The sequence below is a fragment of the Poeciliopsis prolifica genome, unplaced genomic scaffold (assembly GCF_027474105.1).
Source record: "Poeciliopsis prolifica strain line A6 unplaced genomic scaffold, Auburn_PproV2 SCAFFOLD006, whole genome shotgun sequence".
NCBI lineage: Eukaryota > Metazoa > Chordata > Actinopteri > Cyprinodontiformes > Poeciliidae > Poeciliopsis > Poeciliopsis prolifica.
The window spans coordinates 11,793,946-11,817,375 of record NW_026562381.1 but is presented as its reverse complement, the minus strand read 5'-3'; the positions used below and the strand labels follow the sequence as shown (position 1 = coordinate 11,817,375).

Here is a 23,430-nt window from a genome sequence, read left to right as displayed (position 1 = left end):
TGTTCAAGCTCAAGCACAAACATAACAGAAATGGCTGATGTCTTGAGGGGCAAAGGGCACGCGCACACACACACACACACACACACACACACCCACACACACACACACGTGCGCGCATAAAGCAGCGACTGTAATCAGGGCGTTTGTTGTCTGGCCACATACTCACAGGCTCTCGTCTGGAGACAGGTTATCCGTGAAGAATGAGCAATTCTGGTTTTCCATTTCTGCCAATCTGTAAACAAACCCAAGTCAGTCAGTCAATGAATAAATGAATAAATAAATAAAGTCACAATCAATCAATCAGGCACCGTGTCCAGAGAACATCCCATTAAATAGAAACATTTTCTGGAAAAACAGCCAAAAGTCAATAAATCAAAAAGTCAACCTGCAAAAAATACAAAAGCAAAATTACTACAGTTCTGGAAAACATTACAAGCCCACAGAAAACCTCCTGGTTTTCCTCCAAATACTGATTCCTGAACTCTTCCTGAGTTAAAACATTAGTATTGTTGTTTCTCAATGAATATGTACTTGTTTTCTTTGCCTTATTTAAGCTCTGAGTGAGGTGCATCTTTCTCATTATTTTTAACCATTTCTCATTTTTTGCTATAAACACTAAAATTTTTCTTTGAATTTTGGAGGCATGTAGTTCATGGAATAAAAGAACAATGTTCATTTTACTCAAACATTTTCCAACAAGGAGTAAAATCAGAGAAACTCTCAGTTTTTTACGAAGCTGCACATTCATATCAAAATATCGCAAAAGGGAACTGAAACATTACTAAACATGAACACCAAATTATATTTCATTTATTGATTTTACCAAACATTTCATTCCAAACTACAGGCTTGAAGTCATACATCTTGTTTACACGGCTACTAGAAAGGCTGGTAGTTTGGACGTTGCAGCAACATGTTCTCAGATTTTGAATAATTACATCCAACCACCAATAAACTGTCTAGAAACATCTGGCTCACAAGATTGCATAATGGCAAAAATACTTTTTTCGCCTTAGAGAAAGAGCTATAAAAATGTCCAGAAGGATGGAGGATAAAACTGTACTGTGACTGTCTGGCAGCCTTCAGGCAATAAAAAGCCTTTTTAGAAATAAGCTCTACTGAAATGTAAGCCTGTGAGGAGCCAGAGCGAGCGGTTTGGGGGTGTTTCAGAACCAAGGACTGATTTGACTTTCAGTGGACAGCCATGCTTCACAAGCTGTAAACTGTTTACTTGATAACAGCAAATACAGGGAGGTGGCGAGAATAAAACAACCGATTTATTAACCTTTTAATGGAAGAAAACCAGAGGTGAACAAGCAAAACCATAGTTTTCTTCAAATTCGTTTGTAAATTGACATTAAAAGACATTTGCTTTAAATAAATATATGAATGATTATTTTCTATACCATTTGTGGATGCATCTATGCTACAAATATTCCTACTAAAAGTGTATTATCCTATTTCTGCTTGGACTTCTAATCACAGAGATAAGCTGCTTGCATGTAGTTTCAGTTTTTAAGATCTTGGATTTTATTGCTAATGGATCAATTTTGTTGCGTAATTACAGATTGCTTTAGCATATTGCTTCATTTTCATTTTAAATCCTAATTTTTATGGGTTTTATTGAATGACCAACTATTTTGATCAGTCTCTGCTTCTCACCTTTTGCCACAAAGATTTACACCTACAGCTGCTCTCAAAATAGACTGATATTAAAACGTCTGATTCATTGGTTGGTGACGCTGTGTGCAGGAAGGATCTCCAGTACCAGTCAGTGTTACATTGAATCTGAAGAGGCTTCTGACTGAAGGCTGTTGCTGTAGGCCATGCATGGTTCAATAATTGCTGAATGTAGATTTTTAAAAGTATTGGATGTTATAAGTGAAACAATTTTCCACTGGAATCAGCACTTTTCCATCAAATTAAGGGATTATTAACTTAAAACAAGCCCCTATTTCTTGTTGAAAGGTTACTTGTAAGTCAGTTTTGTCGTATTTCAAGTGTACTAAGATGTTTCCACTTGAAACTAGACCAGAATTTGTGTTTTTGGAGCATGATGAAAATGTATGACCAGCATACAGACTGCATGCCAGCAGACCTAAATGTTTGCAGCAGCTTTCCTCCAGCAGAGAGATTCGCTCCAGACTGCATCATGTTCTGCAGCGTTGTCAGCTGAAGCAGTGAGGAGTGAAAGCAGCACCGGGTAGTGATTTAGAGGCTGTCTGCAGTGTCCAAGCTACATCCTATTTCTTTTCATTTTCCAACGCGACCGCAGCTCTGAAAAATGTTGGATTTATCCGTGTCGTGGTACAGGAGTCCTGGCACGGTGAACCTTACTGCTCGTAATTCAATCCGCAACACAATTCATCAGGAGAGGTCCTAAAACCTCAAGACTGAGTCAGGGACAAGAGTAAATGAGAAAGAAAAGGGCAGAACGTAATAGCACACAGTAGTGTGTGTGGGCTCTGGTGTGCACAAGCTGGTGTTTAGCTTTTTGTACATAATATTGGATGTGAAAGGAAATGAGAAATGAGACAGAGCGAGCGAGAGCGAGGGCTGGAGAGGAGAAATCCTGCCTGAGCTTCAAGGGGCTTCTTTATTATCTCCTTCTCATCTATCCTCTGTGGGATGTCACAGCAGCGGTGATGATGAAAGGAATGAAGTTCGGCATCAATGAATAGGGAAGAGCGCGTTGAGAGACACAGACGTAAAAAGCAGAAAAGAGAAAGGAGGCTGTGTCCGTGTTTGAAGTGTACAAACATGACATTTGTAACCTCAAACTTCAAAAACAAATATGGTGTTTGAGATGAATGAAGAATTTATGAAACGGCAGGAATAAATTTGGGAATATTTAATGCAAGACATCTTTGAGGAAGGTGGCCTTCTGCACTTCCTGCCTTAGAAAGTCTGGCTCAAGGCAAGAGAGTTTGGAAAATTACACATTTCCTCAAAAAATACATTTGAATGTAACTAGCACAGCTGAAAAAAAAGAGTAGCAACAGATGTATGAAAAAGGAAAAATAAATTTGGTGGAGACATTGAATTATTTTATGCAGAAAGAGAACAGCAAAGTTTACTTATCTAGAGACTTATTTTATGACCAGAGGAAAGTCAAGATTTCTTCAGCACTTAACCTCTGAACTTGAACAGAGGAGGAGATTTTCCTTTTTGCTACTTTGAAAAGGTTATTTCTTCAAAGTGCTGTCAGGTTGTGGCAGAAGTAAGAAACTGAAAAACATCTTTCAAATGTTTTAAGAATTTAAAAAGTGTCAGCCAAGGAATGATTATTAAGTTACTCTGACATCTATGAATTTTCTTATAAAATGCAAAAGTAACGTAAATATTTCTAACACTTCCTCTCAGTCGCCGACCTATGACGAAGAGCAGTGGTGGGATTGGTTTGCAGTCATTCGAACAGAGAGGACTTTTAGGTTTTTGATGTGGAAGTCAAGCCAAAGAGAAAAAATGAAACTTTTTAAGCTGCAGCTTGAGCAGGCCTTTTTTCAGCTGATAGAGTCTTAAATTGAGCTGCTGTAGAAGTCCTAGAGTGGAATTGCAAAGTCTGAAATGGAAAAACTTCCCTGAAGTCAGACTTGGAAAATAAAATGATTGTCACCAACTTTGATGCCAAAATCCAATATGGCTGCAATGCGTCTAAAAATACCCAAAAACATACAACATAAAATGCATTTCCAAACATATTTCCTTCATGTTCACATGCATAAAGACCTTTTGTATGATTTTGTTGTTGTTGTTGTTTTGTTAGTTATATGAATTATTGTCATTTATGTACATTTTAAATATTAAATGTAGACTTTTTACCACCCAAGAAATTACTTAAGTAATTTCTTGGGTGGCTATTTCTTTTACTTTTACTCAAGTAAAAACATAGTATAGTATAGCATACTCAAAAATAGCTCCCTAAACTCCAAATAAAAATCAAAACAACACAATTAGAACTAGCTCCAGGGTCATCCTAGAAAATACTAGGCCACATCTAAACCTCATTAAACAACCCATAATCCTACCAAATTTACGAACCTAGATTAAGAATTTTATATATTATAATGTAGGCACTATAACTAGAAAAAACTCAGGAACAACAACAAACAACATAACCTTAAATCACCCCCTAAAAAGATTAAAATCCAAGAATAAGGACAAACCACATTGTACAAAAAATTATCTTATTTTTCTCCCCAAGTTAATCTCATTACTAAACTCATAAACTACTCAAAAATAATTACCCTGAAAGGAAAACGCCAAAAAATGGAACCAAACACCTTATAAATATTACAAAACCAAAATTTATTCATTTCAACCTCTAATCTTAGCCGGTTTCTTAACCCCAGTAAACCTGTCTCAATATTCCCCCTATTTTTAGAAATTAACCCAGATACTCCCGAAACCTTTCCACAAAAAAACTCCTTAACAGAAATAAACCAACCTCATAGGCCAAACGCCAGAAAGCAACAACCAATCACAGAAAGGGGACAGCACAGCAACACTTCACACGTTCCATTCATACACAACCACGCCCACACTTAACGGAACAACAAGCCACCAATCAGGAGAGCCGTCTCCGAGTATAAATTGAGCACTCCGGGACCACGGACCTTAACTTTGGTAACACCGGAGAAGGACGAAGATCGAAACGCCTCGAACCCACAGACTGAGACCCGCCACACGAAAAAACCAACAGTTCTTATAAGAACTATTCCTGCTTTTTGCTTTTTATTTTATTTTATAAAAAACATAACTACTTTTCCCCTCTTGCCATTCTAGAAGCCGCCGCCGAACGAACACCGCACACGGGAGCCGGCTCCAAACCGGACCCCGAACCGGCTCCAAACCGGACCCCGAACCGGCTCCAAACCGGACCCCGAACCTGAACAGCGGCAACCGCCACTAACGAACCAACACACACCCACACTTTCTCTCTGTCCCCACAGACCGGAGCAGAACACAGGACCCACGGAGAAACTCCTCCGCTTCTTGGGCATGCTAGCTCCACCTTGCGGTGTTAACGGATAGCGTGTTTTTGAAACCAAGGGCCCGGTACGTATCGGCCTCCTCAGGTTCCGCCTATAGGAACAGCACGTGAGAAGGCGTATTTAGATTAGAATTAAAATACATTTTTAGATCAGCCCCGCAACAAAGAATTTAAGATCGAAACTCTGAAATCCAACAACGTTTCTAAGGCCTGCTAAACAGCCTTAAAATCCAAAAATTGATAACTCTTCCTACCCCCAAACGAAATAATAAATAGAAGCTCTAATAACAAAATATTCTAGTAATTAGAACGAAACAAAATAAGAAAGCCGGTCCGCCATCTTTAAATCCGCCCCTACAAACCCGCAGCTCACAGATCTGCTCAAACAACCATTAAGCCCTCAACTAATCCATCCTTACGCCTTAAAACAAAAACAATTAAATTAAAAAGGTTATTTCATAACCCACAACCTAGAGAACCGACCTATTCACTCAAATTAACCTCCTCTAAACAGGAATTAAATTAAAAGAATAACAAAACAACATAAATAAGACAGTTTATTCCCCTTTTACCTCAATATCCGCCTCCCCCTCGCTCGAAACCAATACAATCCGCGGGCGCAATCGAAACTGAAAACAACCATTAACAACGACCACTACTCACGCTGAATACCCCGTTAACGACCCAATAACAACCCATTCACTAAACTCCCGGAAGGGGAATCAAAACGAAACTTAAAACCGCACCGCAGAAACCGCAACTTTTATTAGAAAATAAAAGATTTACGCTACCAAACATTAGTGTTTTCCTTTTTGCAAAGCTTTATTTATTACCAAACCACCTTCCCATTGAACTGAAATTCGAATTCCAAAATTCTGAAATTCTTACTCCTGAAAATGCCGAACAATCAGAAAACCCTTATTGAATGGATAGAAATCGCCTTCCAATATATACTAACCCAGCACCAAAAAGCTCAAACCAAACAGAACCCAATAAAAGAAACATTACTACTAAATGAACTAAAAAACCTTCCAATGAAACAATTACAATTGATTCTCAATGGAGCCACCAAAAGAGCACAAAAAGAAATCAGGGGAATCAAACAAATAACCTTAAGCACAGCCTGTAAAGCAATAGAGGAAACCTGCACTAAACCAGCAACAATAACCACACCACCAATAGAATCAAAACAGGTTCAGGACAAACACTTTAAGGAAAATGAAATGAATAGCGACCAAACACAAGGGACCCACATATCCCGCCCACACACACAAAAAGCAACAGGGACAGATAACTCAAACCAAGAGGCCACCGAACCCCAAATACATCCACAATACCCACACCACAACACAACCACCAAATCAAAACCGGGCCTAATCTACAGTTTGCAGGAACCCTCCGCTTCTAACACACCAACACTCGAAAAAATCCAAAAAATCCCCCTAAAACCGGTAACAAGAACCCCCAATGCCCTCTTCACCACCCACAATCATTTCGGAAACAAACTAGAAAATTGGCGTCTAAAACCCGATAGACCCATACTTATCCTAGGAGACTCCAACCTCAAAAGACTACCTAGAGCCACCAACCCAAACATGCAAATAGATTGCTATCCTGGAGCCCAAATCAAACATGCTAACCACATTCTCATAACAACCAAAACCACCAGTGAAACCCAAAAAGTACTCCTCTCCTTCGGCATTAACAACAGAGATTACAGAGACCAAACAACAACACAAAAACTACTCACAACACTCTTAATCACAGCCCAGGGCACATTTCCACACGCAGATATCTACATACCACTCCTTAACTTCTCAGATGAACTTAGCTTCATACAAAAACAAAACCTCACCATGATTAACGAAACCATCAGGTCAACTTGCCAAAAACTACACCACCACATAATCCCACCAATCCCACAAACACACTTCCACACAGTGAAAGACAAAATACACTGGACACCCCCTACAGCACAAAAAATCTGGGACCAGTGGAACCAGTTGTTAAACTAACAGGCCCATATGAATTTAATGGAATGCCATCATTCTTGAACTCCTCAAAATCAATCTTGAAAGTATAGCATAGTATAGTATTGTATAGCTACTCTTACAAGTTTTAGATACTCTGTCCACCTCTGCTTTTCAGCAAAATTACTGACTTAATGCCCAAGAATTAAGTCAGTAATTCTCAAAGATTGATACAAATAAAAGATACTTGTTGCATTAGAAGATTTTTTTTCCTTTCAAGTAAAAATATGAAATAAATTACAGCAAAATATCAGCCAACCTCTGATATTTCTCGTTTCTTGTGGAGAAACGAGAAAAGTGCTCATTTCTCCACCAAACGAGCACTTTGACACCAACATACATGGGTTTACCTAATGCGTAATTTTCTCCCCCCATGTGAATAAAGTGTAGCTGTCGCTGTAATCATCCAGTACACCAGATCAATGAATTCTGAAAAAGCTGACCTGCCAGCAATGGTAACTTTTATTTTGATATAAGCGTGGTTTTCCATTGCTGTTCAAAGTGAACAGTGAGTGGAGGTTACGACTGAGTGAATTCAAATAAGAACTGCAATGCGCTCTTTCCTTTCCATAAGAGGAAAGGAAACCAAGTAAGCAGGAGAAAATAATGTGTCCTGTCAGAATAAAAGTAAGAGAGCATATCAAAGACTATTAATCCCGATAATGACTCCACTTGAATCATGTTAATGAACAAGTGAGTTTGGTCTTCGCTCATTTTCTCCTCCCATGTGAATAAAGTGGAGCTGTCGCTGTAATCATCCAGTACACCAGATCAATGGACCGTCTTTGAACCACAATGATTCAGAGAAGTCTAATATAATTTCATAAAAATTGACTTAATATCACATAGTCTTTTGTAAAAAAAAAAGTTTAAAGGAAGACTGAAAGTTAAATGACCTTTCCCCATGAGACACTGTTTAATTTAAACACAGCTAACTGAGGTGGTTTGCAAAATAATTTAGTTTTTCAGATTTTGTCACGTTGCAACTCAATTTATTTACTGGGAGTTTCGCAAATAAATGAACTTCACGCAGTTCATTTATTTGTACATTTGATCCAGTTTCTAGTACAAATATGCAGCCCTGTCAAAATAAACAAAAAGTAAATTAATCACATAATGAAATAAAAAGAAATGTAATTTTAATTTGGTTGATTTATCGTTTTTATCTTTTTCCCTCTTTTCATCAAAAACTGATAAACCTGGTGTTTTCAACCTGGTCTTCAATACTCTTTTTTAATATTTTTGTGTACAAAGACTTCATAATCAATTTAATATTAATATTTCAATAGTAAGATGAAAATCTACTCTATTTACTTGAAATGATCTCCTTTATCTTCATGAAAACTAACTTCCCAGTTAGTACTCTTGAAATAAGACAATTTTGTTAAAAGCTAGACCAGAAATACTTGCTTAGTTTTCAGTGACCAACACAACCCACAGGCTGTTTGAACAAAATTATATAGAATATGACAAAACCAATTAGATATAGAGAATGTGGCAGAAAATATCTCAAAAAACAGAGAGAATGGGATGAGAATAAAGGGAACAATAAATGTGCAGGAGGCAAAAGAAGAAAGGGATCAAAGACAAAGGCAAACAAAGAAGAGTTGGAAGGGGAAAGCAAGGGGGTAAAGATGAAAATAGTGCCTGCTCTCATTGCTGTCTGTTGCTCTTGTTTTGGCAGGATGTAAAGTGAGTAGATCCTCAGGGAAGTATTACACAATAGCACACATACAAGCACATGAACACTCTCTTTCCATTCATGCACCGCAGGCACATTGGAGAGGGATCTACGTGTCCAGCTATGCCCACAGTGCAGCTCTGCCAGCAGTGTGGGAGTCCAGGACTGTGGTCTGTTTATAACCTGTCACCGAGACTCTAATCTACACCGACAGCTCCCAGGTGACCAATGGGCTCACTGCCCCGGCAAGTGACAGGCCGCTGGGCAGGCTGAACCTTGCTAACCTTCACAGACACTCACAGGGAAACGCAAACTGCTGCGCTTGAGTTTAAATGTGTGTGTGAGGGGAAAGAGCGACTGCAACCTCAGAGCTGGCTAGAGAACCAGAAATTAAATCAATACCGCAATCAGCAAAGACTAAAAGATTGGTGAGGGAGGAGAAAGGGTGGACGGAGTACAGAGAGAGTGCATTAGGAGGAAAGGGGGATTATATGAAGAGGGGAAGTGAAAGAGAAGGAGAAAACGTTGTACAGTAATGAGCTGATATATATAGCAGCACAGCGGAGCAAGGCTCCTACCTGCTGGCGTAGTGTTCAATCCTGCTGTGTGTGTCTGCATGGGGCAGCCTGGGTGAGGAGCAAGGGCTGAAAAGAAGAAAATTCAAAGTCATTATTCCTCAGTAAAAAAACCCACCTTAGTTCAATATGAAACAGTACAAAAGGCCAGAATGCAAGACACAGCAGGAGGGAAACGGAAAGTTACTGCAGGCATTTAGTTCTGGGTGTAAGAAGTAACATTTAAGTGTTTGTGATTAGAAATGCTCACTTTATTCTTCTGCTGTGATAAAAACTGGAAATGTCACTAGCTGTGTTTCCTACATTGTAAAAATACAAAATCTTGCGTGTTTTTGGTCAAGTTTCCAGTGCAAATATTGTAGTTCATTTGAAATAAGACAAAATACCTTGTCAGCAAGATATAGTTACTTGTTTTAAGCAAATAATTCCTTAATATTGATGAAAATGTTCTAGTTCTATTAGCTGATTATTTCACTAATAAAATGGGACACAATTCTTGTTAAAAGTAAAATAGTTTACTAATGTAACAAGAAACTTTACATCAACATTAAGGAATTATTGACTTAATACAAGCTGTTATTTCTTTCTGAAAAGTTACTTCTTGTTCAAAGTTACTGGATGTTGCCACTGGACAAAAGCAGTAAAGGCATATTTACCTTGAAAAAGTACTTTATTAATTACTTGATTTTAAAGGTAACTAAGTTAGATTATTAGTTACTCTAAGCTTTCAGCTGCTGATAATATCCCCCTCCTGCTGGTTTTGGAGCTAAGTTAAATTTTTTTTAGTTTTGGTTTGGGACCTCCTGCCTTTTCGTCGCAGCTCTCTGCTTGCTGATCTGTCTGACTGCATCGTGCTGCGACTCCAAATGTTTCTTCAAATGTATTGTGATATTTTTAGAGCCAGACATGTTGGAAGCCCATTGTAATGCCACCAGTGCAATACTTAATGATTATATGTAAGTAATGTTTTTTTCAATATTAATTGTCATTTTACTCAAGGAAATTGTGAAAGGAGAGTTTTGCATCCTTTCCCCTAAACTTAATCAGCTGCTGCTTCCTTTTTCTCCATGTTATTTGATCCTCAGAAAGTCTTATATCTGTTCTGAGTGGTGTTTCTTTAATTTTAGAGGTTATAAAACAATGACACAATCTCGTGAAACATGAACTCATGCTACATCATTCTGGGTGCTCTTGTAACCTGAGGCTACTGCTTCACGGTGAGCTCACAGATTTTTATCTCACTACTCCAGTTCTGCTTTTCTTTTCCAGCAGACTTGCTCATGTGAAATGTGCCTGAATCAGAGTGAGATCACAAGGCTAATGTCAAGAACACAGAGAAATAACTTTCAACTGTTTTGGGGATTATCAGAAAATATTCACAAGAAAACACAACAAATAAAAGTTGATGAAAGTAAAAACATCTTTTATGGTTAAATATATGTTTAAATATACATATATTGCTTTGAAATCAGTTCAAAGCAATATATGTATATTTCAGGATGCAGCAGATATTTCATAATTTAGTTTTGTTTCAGTTTATAAAACAAAATTATTTTTCCTCAGTAAACTTTTTAATGTAAAATAAAAACTTATTACAGTAGAAAAAACACTTAAAGGCAAAATAAATGTCATCTTGTTGCTTTGTTAAATGTGCTGGGTTGTTGGGCAACAGCAGAAATCTCACTTTAAATAAACCAATAAAAAGCTCAAAATGTACATTTTTGTTCTATTAAAAAACAGTACTACCACATTGTGCACAATAAAAGAAGAACAGACTTCAGATGCATTGGCAAAAACACTTCTTTCAGCAGGTAGACGGCCTGACGTAAACAGTTTTATTTTAGGTGTTAAGATGCAGTTAGTCAGCGTGGGGCGCAGCTCTGTTCACCTTAATGTCGCATTCAGGTTTTCTTTTTAGTGACCCGGCCTTAAGTCACTTGTCTGTCATCATTTTTACACACAATCCTTTGGGCACCAGGAAGCAGTTTAATCTTGAACTTCAGCTGGAAAGTTTACAGCCTGCTCCATTTCCTTCTCCGATGAAAAGAAGCCAACTTGATGACAAATCTGTTAAAAACCTTTATATGACTTTTTCATTCTGTAGTAACACTAACATTGGGAGCTATTTGTTTTAGCTGTTATCTTATTGTTTCCTTTTCAAATTATTTTATTGCAAGATAGAGTAGCGTAGGGGAAAACTTATTGTTTTTATCTTTAATGTACAAAAAAAAATGTATTGGGAACCCATAGAGAGACTGATAAAAATGTTTCTGGGTCATTGCGTCTTTCTCACTCAGCAGTGGAGCTCTCTCACCAACGCCATTTCTTCCCAGTTTCTTCTTGTTCAGTAATGAACTCTGATCTCAACCAAGGCCAGTCAGGCCAGGAGTGCTTTATATTTGTTTTGAATTCTTTTGTGACCTCCTGAATGAGCCGAAGAGAGGGTTTACTACTGATCAATAATTTCTCCATTTGTGGATAATAGCTCTCACTGGCCTGAAGGAGTTTTGAAGCCTTAGAAACAACTGTGTAACCTTTTGATTCAAGGCGATGTGCTGCTTTGGAAATATTTTAGTCCTGTCGTCAGAAAGGCAAGTGATTTCTTGTTTGTACATTTCTGGCAGTACTCAGACGTGGAGAATAAAATCTTAACTTAATTTTTTATAAAATGTTCACAGAGACAATTATATTTTCACATGGGGCCAAGTTTGTTTTATCGGTTTAAAAATCTCATGTTTTTTGAACAATAACAATTTGTAATCGGTTGCAAAGAGATGAGTGCATTTTCTGGTAATGAACTGCTATGCTCATCATGTAAAGTTATTGCTTATAAAACAGTCTCTTTTGAAATACTATTCATCTGCGTAGACACAAGAAATTTATAGTTGGTAAATTTTACAAAACTAAAAATCAGATGTTTACTTTGTGGCACTTTGTTACCAGAAAACAGGCTCATCTCTTAGCAACAGATTAACAACAAATGTTGTTATTGTTAAAAAAAATGAGATTTCCTCTGCTCTTTTGAAATATTACTTAGCAAGAATTGTGCAGTTGGTTTATTTTGCAGAAAGAGTAAAAATGTTTACTTTGTCATTGGTGGAAAGTATATTATAAATCAGACTTTCAAAACAAGAGTAAAAATATGACAGATGAGTGACTGTACAATCATACATCTTTGAAAAGCAGTAGTAGAACCTCCTGCACAGCTAGCAAGAATGCAGCAAGAGGTTTCTGGATGGTAAGTCAACAACAAAACACATGACTTTGTACAGCGCATTCAGCGGTAAAACCAGCTGACCAAACATGCTGGAGCTCAGCTGTGGTTGCTAAGTGACAGGTGGAGTTCCACTGTGGTTGCTAGGCAACAGGCTGGGTTTTGCTAGGGAGGTTAGAGGTTAGCTAATTTTTTTAAATGGCTAATTTTCCAGACACCAAGAAAAAACATTAACTTATTGCCAAAACAGTTTGGTGTTTTTAATCACTTGTGCTGTTTTTAGAAGCAGTAGAAACACAAATGGAAGTATAAAAACATGCAAAATGTGAATTTTGTTTAATAGATCCCCGTTGATTTATTGTTAAACTAACACATTTGTCTCAAGTAAATAAATGTATACAATTCTGCCTGTCTGCATAGCGGAGCATCTGAGAAAAGACACAAAGGGATGGATGTGTGTTGTGGGACTCACGTCTCTGAGCTTTCAGCTTCCAGTACAGATTGCACAGGCAGGTAACCTCTCTGCGGGTGCTTTGTAAAGTACTGCTTTGACCTGAACTTGTTCTTCAGAGTCTTAGCGAAGTCCCTCATCTTCTCTCCCGAGGTTGTCTGCCGCCGTCCAGGGAAGCGAGTGGAGGAGGGGGTGAAAAGTGGAGGTTGAAGCACAGGGCATGGATGATTGAAAGACAAATTGTGCTGCTTTAGAGTTGCCATCTCCAGAGAAAACCTCATGTAAAATTTATCCACTTTTTTTCTTCCAATACTAATGTTTCTTTCTATCCACTGTCTCTAGATTATTGCTCTGTTTAAAATCTTCCGGTTTTCATCATATCTGTTTGAGTAATTTTTATTTGCTTTCCTGCTGCAAGAACCGTACTCTGTGATATAAAAACATTTTTGCAGAAAATAAAAATACTGTTGGGATTTTGAATCTTGAAATTTAACAGATTTTATTATATTTGCGCTCACTGTACTGATGATTCATGGGTTTTTCTGAATATTTGTGCTCCAAACATTCCTGAACCAAAAATGAGCCAAAAATAAATTTTCTACTAAGTGATTCTCTCTCCGTTTATTCAAGAGCTGGACAAATAGATAGAGTCAATAAGATCCTTAATTCATGCTTGGCAGAAGAAATAGGGAGTTAGGAGAATGTACTTTGTTCTTGAGTAAAGTTGAGCTTCATTTCTCCCTAAAGACATGAATTTGTATTCTGGTAAAGTGATACATAATGCTCGTCTTACTGGGGTGTAGTACTCCATGATGGGGTAGTGCAGCTTCTTGCCCTTGCTTGTGCGGCCGGTTAGAAAACATGTCTGGCAGATGTCCACATTGAACTGCTTCAAACTGCGATACCTGTCGAGATCAATAAAACAGAGACTTTAACGATGTTTGCAGGGGAACTGAATGGAGTGGTAGAGCGGCTGGGTGTGTGTGTGTGTGTGTGTGTTCTTATCTCAGCCATGCTGTAGAGGCTAATATTTCTTTGCACACTCACACAAAAGACGTTTGATTTCCTATACAAAACCCTGGGTTTTTGGTGTTGTTAAAATGACTAATAGGCTTAACTTAAGTTGAGGACAAATCTTAATGAAATCTCTCAAATCAATGTAATGGCTTCAACAGAAACAGCAAAAGAGATATCATAGAACAACACAAAAAATTCACACATTTCACAATGACCTAACAACTGAAAATATCAAATTTATTAGTTTATTCAATATATGTAAATCATCATTCCTAGAATTCTAATTTTAAGTCCCTTCTAACAACTGGTGACCTTTCATACCTTTAAGGCCTCGTCAATTTAAATCCTAATAAACTGCTGCTGGCCACGCCCCCAACTCAACATTTATAGTCACACATGAAAATGGCTGCAAACAATTACCCAAAATCACATCTTTGAAAGGCAGAAGCAGAGCCTCCTGCATAACCAAAAAGAATGCAGCAACTGGTTTCTGAATGATAGGTCAACAATAAAACACTTGTCTTTCCCAGCAGTCATTGTACAGCGCATACAGTGGTAAAGTCAGCTGACCAAACATGCTGGAGCTCCACTTGGATTGCTAAGTAATGAGCTAAGATCGGCAGGGATTGCTAGGTAATGGGGCAGTGTGATATTTTTGAAATGGCTCTTTTTCCAGAAACCAAACAACCATTAAGTTATAAAAAAAAAAAAACAAAAAAAACATCTGAAACCCAAACGAAAGTGCAAAATATGAATTCTGCACAATAGTTCGTTTAAAATAATACTGCTTTACAAAGGCCCCAAATTTATGTTTATTTCTGACACTGTTAAAAGGTGCAACAAGGACAGGTATCTGTATAGCACAGATTTGTTGTTACCTTATAAAGCAAAAGTCTAATTTTCCACTTCTAAAATATAAAAACAAATATCTGTTTTAATCATTTGATCCACTAACGATACCTTTACATGTAAATATCCATTTGGTTGAATTGAATGCCCAGCAGCCATGCCTACCTGAAACCCTTAATGGGGCATTGCTTGCAGACGTAGCATTTGGCCTGATGCTTGGTGGACTCTGCAGCAGCTACGCGGTGCAGGACGGGCAGCCAAACCATCGACTGGGGCTCGAGGCTCATCCATTCCAGGAAATGAGACACCTCAATGGCAGGCTTCCCAGGGGCCTGTTAGGAAAAGGTAAGAGACAAGAGACTGTAAACAACCCAAATATAGACCAACAGGAGGCCATGTTCTTAAAGCAATAAAAACAGCAACAATTCTTTCCTGCTTAAAGGCAGTTTCAGCAAAATCATCCCAATATTGAAGAGGGTGCCAAACATTAAATCTTTTATGCTGCATATATGCTTAAGCATTTACAAAGCTAAAAATATAACAGACATAAATTATACAGGGGTTACTGTGAGTTTGCATGTTCGCTCTCCTGAAGAAAGCTTGTTTGAAAAAAAAAGAAGAAAAAAGAAAGCCAACCTAATAAAGGAATAACTCGCCAAGTGCTCAAAATCTGTGATGTGCTAAATTCTCATTAAGTCTGCATCAGAGATGCATAAGAAAGTTGATTTCCCTGGGGCTGCCCCCACTGCTCAAGCAGGGTAACATAATAAATGCATGTGAGTGTGTGCACTGATCACAGGCGGAGAGGATGTGGGGTCTCCAGGGATGAAGGAGCTCCTCTCTGTTAGCAGGGTACCCAGCTTGGCTCCCAGTGGGAGGTCGAATGGCAGCTTCTTCCTCACCAAAACACCTGAAACTGGAGCTGCTCACCCGATCAGGCTACTCCGCCTCAAACGGATGGGATGTTCACTGTCACTGGGAAATTTAGCTTGATTGATACAACCTCTTCTATATGAAAAATACTGTAGGGTTTTCTATTTCCCAACTTACTTTGTTTCATTTATTTAAGTTCTTTACCTTTGAATGCTGTGAAAGTACTGAAATATTTATTGGAAGATGAATTATTCTTACTTCTTGCCTGGATTTTTCCAAATAACCTCTGCAGAGACCTTCCTCTGCTCACTGTTTTTTAGCAACTATTTTATGCAGCCTGCTTTGTTGTAGCTGTTTCCTGTCTTTCTGTCATTTCAGTTTAACAATCAGCATGAAGTGGAGACGAACAGTATCGAGAAATATCAAGTGTCCCTGGGTCACTCTAATTTTATCTCAGAGTAAATATAAACACAAGGAGAAACAGAATACTTTCAAAGAGCTTCATCTGATATAGCCGTTACTGACGGGATTACATTGTGCACCATGAGAATATTATTGGAAACTGAGAGAGTTTGATTGGTTAATAATCTTCTGCTGCCTTCCGTTTTCATTTGTTGACCTAAATCAGTGGCAGATGATTAAATTTACATTTTCTTGGCTTAATCTTGATAGGAAAGACGAATCTTGTTTCTGTGACTTATTAAATGCAATGATAAAAACATAATGAATTATTTAAAGCACAAGCATAATATTTTTTTTTCTTGAGTGGAAAACAAAGAAAGGTAAATTCCCAAAGCAGCCAGTCTAATTTTAAATTTTTTGCATTTCCTTTTTTAGAAATTACATGTTTAATTTTGTTTGTTTTACTTTGAAAACAGCTCTGAAATGTAGTGTTAGACTTAGAAAGCTTTGATATAGAGAGGCGCCGACACCTCGACCTCTCCGCCACAGTTCAGTTCGTCTGTTAATTGTCTTTTTTAAACAAACCAGGTGACGTAAATAAAGATCAACCATTTCAACTTTGATCTCCAGTTTTGGCGGGCGTTCTCTTGACAATTCGTCTTACAGACTTTTACATTCCAGATAATTCATCCCGATGCTCAGAGAAAGTTCTTGCAAAAGTAATAGAGATATCCCTTTCAAACATGTGAACTACACCAGATTAGGGGCAATGTTATGTATTTTCTAGGGCATTTTATAGAACAGTCAAGTAAATCTGCAAGCTACAGTAGATATAAAAATGCTTTATATAACAAATATGACTTAATTTGTAATTTAACACCTTAAAATTAGGCTTCTGTCTCTTTGAAAATACCTTTAAAAAGTAATCACATCGGTCCTCTGCCAACCCATTAACATCGTTTTTACCAGCATTGATCAGAAAAGTAGCTCATTTAATAAGCTCAGCTGATGCACTGTCCCACCAGGTGTTTGCTAATTGCTGCTGGCTAGTCTGAAGGAGCTGAGAGTTGGAAGCTTGGAAACCTGGAATCTGCAGCTCCGATGAGGAGTTTCATCTTGAAGGCGGGGGTAGGCCCACCCAGGCTGAACGGTTGCCATGGAGATGAAAGGATTTCCCAACCATTAATGAAGGAATAAAGGTGTTTTTGATGAGGGAAAACATGATGTAAAGCTCATACTGCCCCTTTAAAGATGCAGCCTAAGCCTCCAACACTGCTATATAAAATTTAAAAAAATCTATTGAATCAACCTCCAGAGCTCTAAGCACATCTGTTAATGGACCTGGGCGTGAAATGCACTAATGCGGCCGTGTCCTCACCATGCGGAAGCAGCTCCGGACGCTTGGCTCCGTGTTGCTGCCGCCGAAAGCTGCAACTTCGCCCAGCTGGCGGGGGATCTGGATGGCTTCATGTAGCAGCAGGCTGAGGTGACGCTGGTCTGTCAAACCTCCAGGACCGGACACCTGACGGAACAAGTCTGCAAAACGTTTACGCAGTTATCCATCAATTACGCACTAACTAATCTAATTTCACACCGGCACATGCAGCAGCAATCATTATACGATGTGTAGCGAATAGCATTAGCCACACACGTGTCTGTATTTTTCTTTCCTCTGCGTGAGGACACTTGCTGACTTTAAAACTCTGCATTTATTCCAAAATCAAGTAGCTTTTGTCTATTTTAAACTGGGAATAAATCTCTATTAATGATCTTCCTGGTTATTTTAGAGATGAAAGACCTGCACAAAAGCCATCTTGTCAAGTTCTGACCGAGCCTTTTGCTATGCTTGGAGTCTGCCTGTCGCTGAAGAAATGAATTTTGACAGGCGTGTCAGAGTGCTGCACAATCGCAGCATTGCATGTATCCCCCCTCTTTGCAGGTTTATATCTCTCCACAAAGAGCGAACGTTTGGCTCCAACGCCTGCATCTTAAATAGCCTCCTTCAAATCGTCCTCGTAACCAGAGCTGAGGCCTATTTGATGTTTTTAAATATTCCCACAAAGCTTCTGAGTGGAGCTCTGGACATGTTTTATGGAGACAGTTTCTCAGCATATCGGCCTCTTACATCTTAAATATGCCGCTTTCATTGTGCAGACTGTATGGTGAGATAATAGGAACCACTGGTTCGACACAAAAGCACAAGAACTGCAGTTTTCTCACTGCTGAGATTTTCAATTCTGTAAACGCTGTGGACAAAAATTACATTTTCAGAACATATTCAGATCAGACTCTATATAGACTCATTAATTTAAAAGGAGTGAACACATTTTCTGATGTGAAAACTGGAAAAAAAATTTAGTACGCATCACACTGAACAAGAGATGCACTATAAGAAAGCATAAATACAAACCAAATTATCTAGAGATAATTTTGTTGGTGAATTTAACAAGAGTCAGTCAGAAACATAATATGCTAAACTGGGCTGTGAAGCATGTTATTGTTTAACCTTCTTGTGTGCTAATCTTAATTTTAATTAGTTCATATTTAATCAGAGGTTCACCAATAGTATTATTTGGTAGCAGTAAGTGCACTTCTGCAGGTGGCAGTAGGACCGCAGGAAAGAGGAATAGCAGCACTCTACTTTTTTACAGATTATCTGTGTCATATCATGCTTTCAGCTCAAATATGTAAAACAAAACCTGTATTTTTACAAAAAATACTTACCGGAGCTTTAAACTAGTTGTTCAAAATAACTTATGGAAAAAAAAATTGTGTTTAATAAGTTGAAGAACATTTATTTTTACCTGGTAAAATATTGACTGCTCAGAGTCTCTCAAGAGAATCCCACTTGAAATAGTAAGAACTTTTAAGAACAAATGCTGCATTAAACATGAATCATTTCCATAGGACAGACAAGGAGTGCTAAAGTTATTTTAAAGTTGACTTGTTTGAAAAAGTAAAAGCCTTAAGAAAGTGACTCCTGCAAGCAATCCTTTTAAGGTCTGTGGTGCAGCAAGTAAAGCTTTCTTCATTATGGCAACATAACCATTCTCCGCCATTACACTAAGTGGATGTCTTGTAATACTGGCAATCAGGGATGTTTTATTTTGGATCTTTCTTTTCAGTCGATAAGATGCACTTACCGACACAAACAAGCATCAGACTTACATTTGTACTTCTCCTGGACGTCTGCGTTGCACAAGCTCACCAGTCCCATTTTAAAGCTGAGAACTCGCATTTTGCCGTTTCGTGCACTGCAGGAAAGAAACGCAGAGAGGATGAGGGGAAAAAAAAAACTTCTGAGATTACAGTTTTTAAAAGGTGGACAATCTCGAATCACTGCGTTGTGGATTGTATAATACAGAGCCCTGCTGGGAAGAATTACACGGGTCACAGCAGCACAATTCAGGTCAGTGAAGTAGTGTGAAATTGCATTAGAGGACATTCAGAGTAAGTAAAGGCTCTTCAGGGAATTGGTAAAGTGTGGTCCAAGAATTTTATGCCCAGAAAAGCAATACAAATCTCATATGCCAGATAAAATACATCAATAAAGCACCTTGTAAAGTTATTCTGCCATTAATTTTTTACATTTTGCCACCAAAGACTTTAATATTTCTATCAGTATTATATGCAGCAGAACAACACTGGTATATTTAAAAGGTAAAAGGAAAATAATATTTTTTTTTCTTAAGTACTTGAAATAAGAATTTGATATCGTAATCGGCCCTAGAGTTGATGGAAATATGCGTGGCACATTCTGTTCTTAGAATACTTTGTTGCCAAGAGTATGGCGTCACATTCCTGCCAAAAACCCTGACAGAGAACTGAAAAAAAACATACATCTGATCACAGGCATTTCCATTTATTTGCAGGCCCAAGAATGCAGCACGAAAGTTGTGCACCTCTCTGAGTTTAACAATCATAATTAGGCAAGGAAACTCTTCTGATTGATTAGACTGTCTGACTTTTCAGGTCAAATCCAGGTGGAGGTAGGCGAGTTTTACCGCTCACCATGTTGCATTCATAGTCCTGCAAATTAAGAGAAATTCCCATCATGAGCTATGTGCTCTCTAGTTAATAAATCTGCTGATGTGATTCCTTAATAAGCTCCTTGAGGTTTTTGGCAGGAATGTAACAACATATTGGTGCGGCAGCTGCTGAAGTAAGTGCTGCTGCAAGAACTTATAAAAGGAGGAAAAAAAACGATGGCATAAAATGAATAAGTCCAAATCCAAGTTTAATCGAGATAAGCACTTGAAGACTGAAATTCATTAACAACCTAAAAACATTATGCAAGAATTTCAGTGCAAGTCTCTAAATAAATTCAAAAATACTTTATTGATCCACAACGGAAATTAAATCTAGCTGTAACTCATATTAATTCAGATTGTTCAGTTATTGAAGATGGTGATGGCTCTTGGCAGGAAAGATCTTTTGTAGCAGTCTGTATTACAGCGAAAATGAAGAAGCCCCTGACTGAAGACACTCTGCAGATGATAAGTGAGATTCTACAAAGTATTGACTCAACATTACATAAAACGCACTTTTAAAAATTTTAATAAAAAAGAAAAAACTGAAAACCTATTATGCTTCATTGTCTTTGTCCCTCACATAAAATACGTTACAGTTTTCGGTGACATCATGAAATACCTTGAAAGTACTGTTCAAACCTCATTTGAAAAATATTTCCCTGAATGAAGAACAGACAGTTTTCAAACAGGCAATACATTTTTGATTTATAAAACGGGAAAAAATTTAATTTGAGAACTAACCATGTGATTGCTGTTTCCAAACAGCCTCCAAAAAGTTTATGCAGATCTTAGCAGCATTAGCAAAAACTGTGCTAATCAAATTATCATTTCAAATGTCACACGAAGGATCAAAAACATTGGATTCATCAAAGAACATTAGGTCAAATTAGATGAAAGCGCAAATTTCATTTCTGCAGCTGAATGCTGGCCTGGAGGAGTATAGGTCTGTATATGACAAGTTTCTAAAAATGTACGCACATTAAAAATGCACAAATATATATATATGTGACAAGGAAAGACATAAAGTGGTGAGTCACTGTTGCTTCCCTGTTAGATTCAGGACCAGAGGAGACACAGAGCACATGGTGACGACTGGATGTCAGTATCTTTCTCTCACACTTTCTACTGTGCACCTCATGCCATCTTCAATGTGCATCCCAGTGCTGCTCCTCAGGGGACACGTTTCTCCCTGACAAGCCTCCGGAAGTACACACAAACATATACACACGCTCGCCGTAAACCACATTTTCTCCTCACAAGCACAAAATTAAGCTCAAGTCTCGTTCACATTTCCTGCCGCTGTTTATTAGGGAACAAAAAGCAATTACTGAAATTTATTCAGACGACGAAGCCGCTGATTGTTTCTCATTAGCAGAGAATGGTTAAAAGCTACAGACCGGATATATGGCTTTCGCTGCAGCTGTCTTATGTTTCACTTTCTGTGCTGTGGGGCTTTTCCTGAAGATGGGACAAACAGGAACAAAGCTGGGTGAGTTCTGGTGTCAAAGAGGATTTGCTCTGGTTGTGTTTGACCCTCTGGCTTGAAGCTGTTACTGCAGCTTTAGCCGTTCGCAGTCTTCCTAAACGTCTGAGAAAGTAGCCACGTGACGGCTCACATCCGTCTCCAATCTGTTTTCCTGCAACTCCTAAGAAGCAGCTCTTACAAGACATGAAATAAGGCAGCAACACAATAATAAAGTACATTTCTGATGCCCATGAACACATTTAAGTTCACAAAATGCCCATAAATGTGGAGCTACTTGTAACATTTCAAAGAATAGAAGGACTTTAAGATTTCACAGCAACATTTGTAATGCTGAAAGAAATTGCTGCTGATGTTTTTTCATTATCATGTGAAGCCAACTTTATGCTAGCTAGGGAAAAACAAACTCCTGACTAGATCCTTTCTGCTGAGACATAGTTCAAATACTTTGTTAAAAACATAAAAGTGACCTAAAAATGATCTCATTATTATCAAATGTAGTGTTAGACTTAAAACACTTGATTGTTTCCAACTCAGGACGGTATTTCCAGAGTTATTTTGCACTTTCTGAGACAGCGTTGACCATATTTGGTCAAATTTGAAAATAAACATCTCTGGAAAAAATGAAGAGCCCACTGCAAAGAACCAAATTTGAAAACCTCCTGGTTATTTCACCAAATATTAATTTCTGAACTCTTCCTAAATTAAAACATTAGTATTGTTGTTTCTAAATGAATATTAACTTGTTTTCTTTGCATTATTTGAGGTCTGAAAGTGCTGCAATGACCATTTCTCATTTTCTGCAAATAAAACATTTTTACTTGGGATCTCAGGAACATGTTGCCAGTAGTTTATTTAAGAAAAGAACAACATTCACTTTACTCAAATATATACCTATACACAGCAAAATCTGAAAAACTCTTCTTTTTTTTTCCAGAGCTGTATGTACAAATAAGAGAGTAATAAAATCAAAAAAGAGAGTAAATCCTAGCTGGGCGCATTGATTAGTCTCTCTTGAATAATGAAGTACTGATTCAAAGAAGAAGCCAGAAATTTTATATGTGCAAGACCTTTTCAGGCTGACAATGAACTACAGAAACCTTCAAAGGTCAAACAGGTTTGAGAGGGAAAAGGTTGTGATGAGTCATGTTGGACATTGACCTCAAATACGACAAATTTTGTTTAGTCAAGTCGTACCTTTAAAAAAATGCATCTCAAAGCACTTAAAACAATACAAACAGAATAAAAATGATCACAAATGTTTCCAATGAATAGAACAGAAACATACCAGTACATGAAAATATAAAAATTTAAGTTTCCGAGGCATACTGTGAAGAAATGCTGGTGAATTTAAATGTAAGACTCTTTGAAAAAGCTGATTCTTCTGCTTTGATGGAGAATAAATGATGGGTTCAGGTATAATACGCATTTTCCAGATGAAAACCCTGACGTAGTAAAGGTTAAGGTGGAGTTGTGCTGCTTTCTGAAATAGTTTAAAACATCTCATGAAGACAAAGGAGATCAAAAACGCTGAGAAAAAAAATACATATGGTTTATTAAATATACAATTTTTTAATCTTTGGTTCACTTGTTTAAGAACTAAAAGTTTAGAACAGTTAAAACTTTTTAATAGTCTAGATTCACATTTAGACACCAACAACATTCAGGAGAAAACAGAGAATTGTCTTTGTTCTGCAATAAAATCCATTTGAGGGAATTTAATCTTCTGAAAAATTGTTGACTCAGTGCAACATCAAATTTAATGAGCATTTAATGAGAGAAATTAGTGCCACTTACTGCTGGATGCATTTAACACTCCAGACTTCTCCAC

General features: G+C 37.8%; 1 protein-coding gene and 1 long non-coding RNA gene across 5 annotated transcripts in view; one reads left to right on the top strand and one right to left on the bottom strand.

Annotated features, from left to right (window-relative positions):
- Positions 1-23,430, bottom strand: part of LOC129360360 (dystrophin-related protein 2-like) — a 74,799-nt gene that overhangs the window by 17,437 nt on the left and 33,932 nt on the right. For all 4 annotated transcript variants that reach the window (XR_008606026.1, XM_055030531.1, XM_055030532.1 and 1 more), the window contains exons 11-17: positions 19,254-19,339; positions 17,464-17,621; positions 14,976-15,142; positions 13,738-13,849; positions 12,966-13,102; positions 9,283-9,348; positions 167-232 (exon numbers count right to left, since the gene is read on the bottom strand). Coding sequence is in view for 3 of the 4 variants with exons in the window: in XM_055030531.1 (XP_054886506.1) it covers positions 167-232; positions 9,283-9,348; positions 12,966-13,102; positions 13,738-13,849; positions 14,976-15,142; positions 17,464-17,621; positions 19,254-19,339 (792 nt within the window). In the remaining variant the exon portion in view is untranslated. The remainder of the gene's footprint in view (positions 1-166; positions 233-9,282; positions 9,349-12,965; positions 13,103-13,737; positions 13,850-14,975; positions 15,143-17,463; positions 17,622-19,253; positions 19,340-23,430) is intronic.
- Positions 12,323-13,521, top strand: LOC129360362 (uncharacterized). The gene is made up of 3 exons (XR_008606027.1): positions 12,323-12,517; positions 12,914-13,006; positions 13,098-13,521. It is a non-coding gene; the product is annotated as an uncharacterized LOC129360362 (long non-coding RNA).